This window comes from Perissodus microlepis, chromosome 2 (genome assembly GCF_051167445.1).
Source record: "Perissodus microlepis isolate ML-2025 ecotype Zambia chromosome 2, ASM5116744v1, whole genome shotgun sequence".
NCBI classification, from domain to species: Eukaryota; Metazoa; Chordata; class Actinopteri; order Cichliformes; family Cichlidae; genus Perissodus; species Perissodus microlepis.
Genome location: NC_140462.1, coordinates 34,428,788 through 34,439,868, shown reverse-complemented (window position 1 = coordinate 34,439,868; position 11,081 = coordinate 34,428,788). Strand labels below are relative to the sequence as shown.

Genomic DNA, 11,081 nt, shown 5'->3' with positions numbered 1-11,081 from the left:
CACAGAAGTGTGAGAAGCTCATTACTGTGTGAATAATCAAATGGACCAAATCTGTACTGTGGGCTTTGCGACACTGTGGGGTGTGGAGGTGTTTCTGTGGTGTCAGCTCAGAACCAAAAGACACACTTATCTTGGTGTTTTCCTTCACTCACACAGCAGCCATGACATCAAGATAAAGTCCGTGTAGCAGACCACTGCCCGTCATTACTGAGCTCTGATAATAATCTGGCACCATCATAGCTGGGAACGCTTTGCTCTCAACTGGTCTGAGCTCAGCTCGTTGTCACCAGGCACTCTGAATGGATGCTAATTGTAGGCTGGGCTGCTTGAGGCTCGGCTCAGGATGGAGATCAGGGGAGCTGCAGATTCTGCCTCCACTGAACTCTGCAGCAACAAGAGGAGGTGGGGCTTTGTCAAAGGACACCTGTGGGGTCAGCTGGGGGGTCAGCACACTTTCAGTGATTGTGAGAATGCATTCTGAAAAGATTAGACACACAGACTGAGAGAAGGACTGTTGTGTTCAGACAAACAGACTTTAGTGCTCAGTCACGTGACTACAGTGGCTAATGTGCATCCAAGATACTTTGTAACTGATCAGTGTGAGACTGTCTCTCTCTCTCTCACGCACACACACGCACACACACACGCGGTGTGTTACTGCATTATAAGGACAGATTCGTAACTTTACTGTGCCCTGTCCTTATAATGATGATCTATAAGGTGATCTAACGCAGCCGCGATAAACACACTGGGTCTAACTGCTCGGCGTGTTGGCTCGTTGTTGTCCTCAAAGCCATAAGTTGGTGTTTTAGCCGCACGCGACAAAAGAGGTGGCACGCGCTGTCAATACAAGCGCGACCGTCAGTGTGCGGCTGTGTTAACGGAGGCTGAGCCGAATGGATCGCGCTCCGGCCCATTGTTGTGACACACTTCTGCGGTGGGGGGAGCGGGACCCCCCCGCGCACTCCTGTTGCTTAAAGGAGGCCATTCTGATTTAGGAGGAGGGAGGAGGTGGGGGAGGAGTGTTTGTGTGGAAAAGAGACGGGGCGGGCGCAGAGAGGGGCGCGAGAAGAAAGACTGGGCGCGCACACATTGACTTTTCTCTCTCTCTCTCTCTCAGTCACACAGAGTGGGAGGGAGCTTCCTCAGCCACACACACAGACACACACACTCGGAGCATATGTGGAAGTGTGACAGAGCGGTCTGCGAGGAGAGAGGCGCAGTTTGTGTGCGTTCGTCTCCCACGAAACGACTTTCTTTATTTCTTCCTCTCTCTCTTTGTGTCTCGTGCAGTTTTCGCAGGACGAACATGTCGCACTAAGGACACGCGTGTTCTCCACTGCGTGATCTCCCCTCTGTGGAAGTCATCCCTCGGTGTGAGCGCAGAAGATGGGGGCAAAAAGGAGCCAAAGAAAAGCGACCGTTTGGTCCTCGGCTCCACTCCAGCTCGCGCTGCTGCTGCTCGCGCTCGTGCACGGCGCCAGCGGGAAGACTCTGAAATACAAAGTTTACGAGGAGCAGAAAGTGGGCACAGTCATCGCGCGGCTGAAGGAGGACGTGTCCGCGGTTCTGCCAAAGTTACCCAGCTCCCTGAGCTTTCGCTTCCGCGTGATGCAGCTGGGCGGCACGCCGCTGCTGGCCGTGCGCGAGGACGACGGACAGATCAGCATCGGCACCAGAATCGACCGCGAGAAGCTCTGCGAGAAAAACTCCAACTGCTCCATTGAATTCGACGTGGTCACGCTGCCCACGGAGTACCTGCAGCTGTTCCACGTGGAAGTGGAAGTCCTGGACATCAACGACAACTCTCCGCACTTTGCTCGCGCCATCGTCCCCATTGAGATCTCCGAGAGCGCGTCAGTGGGGACGCGCATCCCGCTGGACGGCGCTGTGGATGCGGACGTAGGGGAGAACTCTCTGCACACGTACTCCCTCACAGCCAACAACTTTTTTAAAATCGACGTGAGGACCCGGACGGACGGGGCCAAGTACGCAGAGCTGGTGGTGATGAGAGAACTGGACCGGGAGGTGCAGGCCAGTTACCAGCTGCAGCTAACGGCCTCAGATAACGGGGTGCCCCCCAAGTCTGGCTCCACTCTGCTCAAGATCAGTATTTCGGATTCCAACGACAACAGCCCGGCCTTTGACGAACAGGCTTATGCCATCAATTTGCTAGAAAACTCTCCCCTTGGGACTCTGATTATTGATTTAAACGCCACGGATCCTGACGAGGGCACTAATGGGAAAATAGTTTACTCTTTCAGCAGTCATGTCTCACCAAAGATCCTGGAGACCTTTAAGATCCACCCTGAAAACGGCCACATTACTCTGATTAAAAAGGTGGACTATGAAACCGGTGCTTCCTACGAGCTGGATGTTCAGGCTCAGGACTTGGGCCCTAATTCCATTCCTGGACTTTGCAAAATCGTGGTCAAAGTTGTGGATGTCAACGACAATAAACCAGAGATAAACATTAACCTGATGACACCTGGCAAAGAGGAGGTGGCCTACATTTCAGAGGGGGCCCCCGTGGACACGTTCATAGCTCTGGTGCGTGTTGATGACATTGATGGAGGGCTCAACGGCGAGGTGGTGTGCAGGCTGCACGGCCATGGCCACTTCAGGCTCCAGAAGACCCACGAGAAGAACTACATGATTCTCACTAATGTCTCACTGGACCGCGAGAAGAGGTCAGAGTACAGTTTGACGGTCATAGCTGAGGACAGGGGCTCCCCCAGCCTCTCCACCATCAAACACTTTACCGTCCAGGTTCTGGATGAAAATGACAATCCTCCGTGTTTTGAGAAGAGCCGCTACGAGGTCTTTAAGTCAGAGAACAACTCTCCTGGAGCCTACCTGATGACAGTGGTGGCCTCAGATCCAGATCTGGGCACCAACGGTCAGGTCACTTACACCATCGTAGACACGGTGGTACAAGACAGCCCCATTTCCACCTACGTCACCATCGACCCCTCTAATGGTGCCATCTATGCACTGCGCAGCTTTGACCATGAGGATGTCAGCCGGATCGCCTTCACTGTTCAGGCACGTGATGGGGGAAACCCCGCGCAGTCGGCCAATGCCTCCATCCTGCTGACTGTTTTGGATGAAAATGACAACCCGCCCATCATTCACTCCCCCTCACTCCGGAATCATACCGCTGAGCTTCCCGTGTGGAAGTATGCATCCCCGGGTCAGCTGATCACCACCCTTAAAGTCACAGACCGTGATGCTGGTGCCAACGGAGAGGTGAGCTGCACCATCATCGGTGGCAATGAGGATGGGCTGTTTGTGATGGATGCCCGACGCTGTGAGCTCAGAACCAATGCCAGTCTGGAGCAGGCTCCGCGGGACATAATGGAGATCAGGGTGGAAGTGCAGGACAGAGGCATCAGCCCGCTGTCCACAGGAGCCCTCCTCAGGCTCTCTGTGCAGGAGAACATGGACATTCTCCCCTCTCTGTATCCTACCGGCTCCACCCAGGCCTCACTGGATCTCTCCCTCATTGTCATCATTTCTCTGGGTGCAGTCTGTGCTCTGCTGCTCATCGTGATGCTGATGTTTGCGACGGCCCGCTGCAGCCGTGAGAAGAAAGACCCCAGACACAACTACAACTGTCGCGTGGCGGAGAACAGCTACCAGAACCACCCTAAGAAGCCCGCCAGGCAAATCCACAAGGCAGACATCACCCTGGTCCCGACCGTCAATGGAACTTTACCTGTGCGTGCACACCCGCGCTCCCCCTCCCCTTCCCCTACACCTGAGAGAGGCACGCTGGGGAGCAGGCAGAGCCATCATAGCCGCCAGTCACTGAACAGCCTCGTCACCATCTCCTCCAATCATGTGCAAGAGAACTTTGCTCTGGAGCTGGCCCACGCCACTCCTCCTGTAGAGGTGAGAGGTTTACTCATTTTCTTTAAATGTCCATGGGATTGATGTAAACCTGATTTACATGTAATACTTTGAAGTATTTATACTTATAGTACTTTTTCATTTGAAGCCGTGCACGTGGTTTGTCATGTACCGGGGTTACCTCCCGTGTTCTGTTCAGCTGTACGTGTCGTGTTTTTGTTGACCATCACAAAGTCATGCACTCCCTCAGCCCCGCCCCCCCCAAACATTGTCTTGTGGCCTTGCTTGTTGACTCCATTCATTTTCCCCTCTTCATTTTCCCTTTTATTTTGTCTTTTTTCCTTTCTTTTTGTTTTTTTTCTTGGCTTTGTAGCAAGTCTCACAGCTTCTGTCCATGCTTCATCAGGGCCAGTACCAGCCACGGCCAAGCTTCAGAGGCAACAAATACACCAGAAGCTACAGGTAACACATGCGTGAACGATGCTTTGTGTGCTGGCACACCTAGGCACACACGAGGAAGAGCCCTCTGAGCTCCTCCTCATGTCACTGTTCTCAGCTCTGTTCTGGTCCAGTTGATTTTGGAGTTAAACTATATGCTCAATAACTTCACATCTGCATAATTTTATGTTAAAACCCTTCTGCAGAGCACTCTCAGTGAACCTTATTATTCATCAGTGTGGTGTCTTCATAAGTGTGCTAATATTATTGGCAGTAATTCATGTATCAAATCTGCTTCTGGCTTTTTGCAGATATGCCCTGAATGAGATGGATAAGTTCAGTCTGAAGGACAGCGGACGGGGAGACAGCGAGGCCGGGGACAGCGACTACGAGCCCGGCAGGGAGTCCCCCATGGACAGGCTCCTCGGTGAGGGCTTTACTGAGATATATGCCCCTGATGGCCAGCACAGAGCACATGCAGGTACATCACACCGACCTGCCCTCGGTAGATATGAAGCCAAGCTTCAGTCTTTATTTTGCTCAGCCTTTATCCACCACTCTGATATTGTTCTTATAATAATTATACGTAGAATTGCTAAGAACTGTATCCATTAAACATTTAGATTCTTGGTTTGCTGATCTAACAGCTACAGGGATATTTATATTTTTGGTAATTTATCAGGTAATAGTGACAAGTGCTCCTGGAGGTTCACGCCAACAGCTCTAAACACAAACACTTTCAGCTTCTTTTCATGTGAGATGATAAAATGTACCAAATTATGGCAGCTGGCAGTCTGTGGCCTGCATGTTTGGTCGATTTATTTATTCAAATGAATTAAAGCAATACGTCAATTTGGGAAATTCATTAGAACGTATGAGTCATCATTCACTGATGTTTCTGTGGGTCACAAACTCTGAACGTGGCTCAAACTGGGCAACACCAGAGCTGCTTAACCTTTGCTTAGCAACCCCACCTAGAGGTCATCTGATGAGGACTGTGCCACACCCTCAATTCATTCTCTATACCACCGATACTAATAACATGCCATGTACTATACTACGTAGTCCAGCCCTCGATGGTTGATGCTTTCTGGTTCCACTGACCACCGCCTAATTTCTCTCAACAAATCTCATAATTTTTACTTGAAAATTTAATTAGCCAAGACCTGATTTGTGATTTAAGTGCTCATTTTCTTTCCTTTTAGGTCGTAAAGGTATTAACCCTATTAAAGAGGTTTTCAAGTCAATTTTAAAAGAACGCTTGAGTTTCTCATACGTCACTGTAGTCATGGTGTTCTCTGTGGACCACAGCTGAGAGGAACTGCCTGATGATTACAGAGCTTCATATGAAAAACTGTGGAGCACATCGTCTTTGTCCGAGTCTCCTTTAACCTCAAGTCAAACTTTACTGTGCTGGTTTGCATATTATGGGATTTTTGACTTTGCCCCCATTCTTTAGAGTGGAGTCGGAGGTCCTTTAGATCATCCTTAAAAACTAAAATGAATTTTCCACTTTACCAAGACATGAGTGTATTTGTGGGATGCTGGGAATACTGTGGCCTATAAACAGCTGTAATAGGGCCGGGATCCTTACTGATTTCTATCACTGATTCAGTTTAGGCTCAGACAGTCAGAGATATTATAATTCTGATCATTTATCGGTACATGTCCGTATCTTTATCTTTCATGTCAGAGCTCATTTTGGAGAAAGAAAAAACAATAAAAAAACTGAAACTAAAAAAATAAGCTGCACATGTATTGACTTTGGAGGACTGTGAGGGACACTGTCATGAAGTTGTTGAGCCGTCATGTTGCTGGGCGGTCCCTCCTCTCTACAGCTGAGTTAACGAATGAGCACTTTGTAGTGACCATACTGACTGTGAAGTATTCTGTCTGCTGGCATCACATGTGTGACAGGTTTGCATGCTAGTTGAGCAGGGTACACTCAGTCACATCCTGTAAAACTTTCACCGTGTCTTGGCTAACATCATACAGGCTGCAAGCTTCTGCAGCATCTTTTATCACGCCATCCCTCTTCTCCCAGAGCTGCTGCTTCTTCCCGGCCAGCTTCCCACACAGCCATCACTTAATACCACATCTGAGCTACATCCCAATTAAAGTCGATTCAGACGGGCAGACAATCTCATCACTAACGCCTCCTCCTTCCCTCCCACCCCTTCTTTTCAGCTTTGTAGAGGAGCTCCGCTCGTTAGGCGCTCTGCTTTTTCCCACCTTCAAACCTTCATTTCCAGCCATCCAAACCAAAGCTCTTATGTTGCTCTGATGAAACGGAGGCATTTCATTGCCACGAGGCGCAGAGTTGCTATGCAATCGGCTCAGAGTTGCGCTCATGATTAAACCCTGAAGAGCACAGTTACATCTCTAGGCTCACCTTTCTCCTTATGGATGCTTAGGCCACCTCCCACTCCCGGTCCGCTGCAGCATAAAGTCAGCTCTCTGTTATTATGACTCAGTGTGGAAGCCTTAACCCCCGCCCCCTTGGATGTAACGCAGAGCTTTGTTTCTTGCTTGTCTAGATGGAGAAGACTGCAACAAATGATGCCAAAGACAGGTTCTCTGTTTTTCACAGCTAATACACAGCTGTAGTACAGAGCCATCAGTAAAGCAGTACTTGCACATTTTACTCAATATCCACCTTTATTTAACACTTGTACTGCCTTTAAGCTCTTGTACATGAGGCTTACTTCTAATAGACGTCTGTGTAGTGCTGCTGATCAGCCCGATCACATCTTTATATTTAGCACGAATACTGAGTAAACAGTGTCGTCACATACAGGCAGGGAGACCTATTCAGGCACATGTAACAGTAATAGATTACTCCTCCAGGTTTAGATATCAGCCTGGGAACGTTCCTCGGGGGCCGATGACTGGAACTTTGTCTTAAATACGAAGGCATTAGTACAACGCAGTGTTTTTAAAGCTCCTTTCCACTCTGACTCTTCTTCTTTGGTCTGAGCCTGCTTTACACAAAGCCAGAGTGCTCATCGTAGGCATCAGTCTGATCACCGCCGTTCACTGATCGTGCGTCCTCCTCTTTGCAGGAATAGAAGCTGAATTGGTTTACTGATCAAATCCAGTCTCTGAAGTAAACACACAGTGAACCATGTTGTCCTCAGTCCTCAACAAAGTACTCGGTTCTCTTTTCTGAAAAGTAAATCCCAGTAAGTCAGGAGGCTCTCATTTAACCTCCCAGGACCTGCGTCCACATATGTGGACATCACATTTTAGGTTGTCTAGACCAAAGTACTAAATTTTGCTCTACAAGAGCCTGATATCCAGTTAAAAGCACATTATACTGCCATGGTTCTATTGACATTTAAAACGAATGTCCTCATATGTGAATCTCATTTTTGTCAAAAACAAAATCAGGTAAAAAATAAAATTCTTTATTTTTGCATTCATCAGGTCCCAATCAGCCCAAATAGCAAAGAGGAATTAAACACGCATGGCATGAAAGAGTTTGGGTCTAAGGAGGTTAATGTTTGTTTGACGTGGATTTTTGTTCCTTTTCTGTTTTCACACACCAGTCGCTCGGGTTAAATCTTTCATTTTTAGCCTTTCATCAGCGAGGTAGCCAATCTGCTTCTGCCCCTGCACTGTTTTCATCCTTCCACTGCACCCAAATGCACTTTTCATCTGCTCTAAGATGTATTATAAATGTTCCTTTCATGTTAATGAGGGGATAATGAAGTCCCTCAACAGCGTCACTGAAAAGCACCGCAGTCCTTTAATGAAGGCTTTAAGTTGGCATATTTGATTTGTCTAATTTATTCTTCAGAGATTTTCTATTTGAAGATTTAATATTGAAAAGAGTGACTTGAAAGGGAAAAATGCAGGGCTTTTAGAGGAGGAGTTATTTTGAATGGGTAATAGGCATTGATCGGCCCGGCTGAATCGTCTCTCTGTGGTGAAGTCGTTGGACGATAGACGGCAGAGCTCCTGCAAAGAGCCTCTCAGACTAATTAGGGCAGATTTCCAGAGACAGCCAAGCATGAAAAGAAAGAAACACCTGAGGACGGGCAGGCAAATGTTAGCTGCCTGTTTACAGCATAAAATATGGACATACACAGGACATTATGGGATGCTTTTGAAAGTAGTTTGAAGTCATTTTTTCCTATTATGTTTGAAATTGTAAATATCACCAGTAGGCCCGTAGGTATGCACTTATTTTCTTGTGCATTGTGTATATTCATACAGTCATGTGGAAGAGAACGTTGCTACAGGAATCTATGAACTCATTTAACTCAGCGGTCCCAAACCCCCGGCCCGTGGACCGGTACCGGGCCGCGAGAGTTGAGGCTCGGGTGTGAAATTGATGGTTTCTTTGGTTTCCCTGGGTCTTTTCCCGTGTTGTAGTTGTGCGTTTTATTTTGAAAGAAATATTTACACATTACCATAGCGACCAGAGAGCATTAAGGGGCAGAGAGGAGGATGTTACTCTCAATGCTGTTGGCACATTTCAGGAGGATGCTGCTAATAAAGTTACATAATTACACAGTGAATTCATGTTTATTATGATATTTACAGAATCCCACAGTTTTTGTCTCGGTCGTTTTATTTTGTTGTATGTATCCGCGACACCTTAAAGGCCGCTCCGTGAAAATATTGTCTGACATTAGAGCAGAAAAGGTTGAGGACTGCTGATAACTAATTCAATAGCAGGTAGAGCAAGTCAGTTTGATTTACATAGCATCAAATGACAACAACAGTCACTTCAAAGCACTTTATCTCATAATGTGAAGACCCGACAATAATCCTGAGAAACCCACCTGTGAGCAAACATGAAGGCCACACCTGTTCAGTCTTCTAATAGATGGTAGCTTAACACACGGCTAAATGTTTTAGACGGTGGTCACATTTGCTGATGATCCGTTTGATGAACAGTGGAAGAGAGAGGGTCTCCCACCAGTTCTGTGGAGAACCTTTTCACGTGGTTATTCAGTAACTGTAAGTGTCCTGAGTGTACTATCAGGATTGAAACAAACCTATGTTCTGTGAGTTTTACTTTCCTGTTTAGGTTTTTAAAAGGTTTATCTTTAAATGACTCAAAACACAAGCAGGTTTAGTTTTGTATCGAGTGACCATATGGCTGCAGCTCACTCATGATTACTCATGCTTCTGTCTTCTCTGCAGCCATGAGGCTTTGCACGGACGAGTGCCGCGTTCTGGGTCACTCCGATCAGTGTTGGATGCCACCCCTGGCCTCCCCAGCCTCCTCTGACTACCGCAGCAATCTCTACATCCCCGGGGAAGAAGCCCGCCAAGCCAGTGACGTCTCTCAAGAAAAGACCCCGCAGCCCTGCACTGATACCGGCTCCGCCCGGAACCAGAGCTTCTCCACCTTTGGCAAGGACCTCGTTGGGGAGGACGGTGAAGATGAAGGGGGAGAAGGTGCCGGCAGCAACGAGGCCGCAGACGAAGACCTGTGTGGGACCACGTCTTTGCTTTCAGAGATGAGCAGCGTGTTTCAGAGGTTAATACCCCAGGGCCTGGACTCATATGTCCAGGTCAGTGAAAACCAGAAGGGGACTAGCCTGAGTGGGATGGGCGTACCGATGACTGGATCTTTAGATCGCAGGAGGGGTCATTTGCCCGGCAAGCCCAGCCCCTCTGTACACCAACAGGGAGTGGCAGCATGGGCTGCTAACACCCACTTCCAGAACCCAGGTAGCAGCATAGGCCCATCTGGCCACCACCAGGGCGGTAGCTACCACACGCTGAAACCAAGCACCAAGCTCAGCTCACAGAGCAGCAGCCACAAGGGCTCACAGGCGCCCAAAAACAGCCCCCAGAACAAGCCCCACAGCAGCCCTCTGCTTACAGCGCTGGTCAGCCCCACGCTGGTGCAGCCTCCCCCGGCCCCGGTGCCGGTGTCGGCGCCGCTCCCTGGGCCTTCCTCCAAGTGGCTGCCAGCCATGGAGGAGATCCCAGAGAACTACGAGGAGGACGATTTTGACTCGGTGCTCGGTCACCTTCAGGGCAAACGTAGCGATAGCCGGCATGAATTGGTGGACGCCAGTGATTTGGTGGCTGAGATCAACAAACTGTTACAGGATGTTCGGCAGAGCTAGACTTCCTGTTTGTTCCCCGCCCCCTTAGTGCAGAATGAAAGTGAGGGCGTGTTGGTGGCAAAAAAGACCGAAAAGGAAATAACAAAGAAAAAAAACAAGACCTGCAAGTGTCGTTAAAGTTGCGTTTCAGTTTTAATAATTGTGTTTTGTGAATGCTAAATATCCAAAAAAAAAGGTACACAATGTGACTGTATTTATCTTTGTATTTTGAAAATACATTTGTATACTTATATTTATAAAAAATGTATATAATTGTAATCAGAAGTCTATTTTTATATTTTAAATGCATGTTGAGTACACGTTGAATCAAGACTTTGACATGCGATTGACATTCGACATATTTAAATGGCTCTTTTGTATTGTGATTATTTTTTATTTGTCACTATAATATGTATTCATTAATATAATACTGAGTTAATAGACACTTGTGTTTGTGGATTATTGGTGCAGGGGAATGAAAAACAAATAAAATAATGCACAAACCTGACCGAGGAGTCTGGGTCACATTTTCTGTTGCACAGTAGGAATTTTTAGAGCTCCGCTTTCTTCCCAGGAAGATGAGGATGAACGGAAATGGAACGGCTGCAGTCGACTGGATCAACCAAACATGCTGATAGAAAACAATGAAATCTACTTTACTGTCATTCCTTTCAATATGAGACGTATTTCAGACTAGACTTGATTTGCTGTAAACGTCCT

At 47.8% G+C, this 11,081-nt stretch overlaps 1 protein-coding gene across 3 annotated transcripts; it reads left to right on the top strand.

Moving 5' to 3' along the window:
- Window positions 1–1,071: 1,071 nt before the first annotated feature.
- Window positions 1,072–10,869, top strand: pcdh18b (protocadherin 18b). 3 transcript variants are annotated; one of them, XM_084908915.1, is made up of 4 exons: window positions 1,072–3,894; window positions 4,226–4,314; window positions 4,602–4,717; window positions 9,445–10,869. In XM_084908915.1, the coding sequence occupies exons 1-4, from the start codon at window positions 1,390–1,392 to the stop codon at window positions 10,380–10,382; spliced, it is 3,648 nt and encodes a 1,215-aa protein (XP_084765041.1). In that variant the 5' UTR covers window positions 1,072–1,389; the 3' UTR covers window positions 10,383–10,869. The 3 variants fall into 3 exon arrangements, with proteins under 3 accessions (XP_084765041.1, XP_084765026.1, XP_084765033.1); XM_084908900.1 differs by having other exon boundaries at window positions 1,073–3,894; window positions 4,602–4,771; XM_084908907.1 differs by having other exon boundaries at window positions 1,074–3,894; window positions 4,259–4,314; window positions 4,602–4,771.
- Window positions 10,870–11,081: the final 212 nt, after the last annotated feature.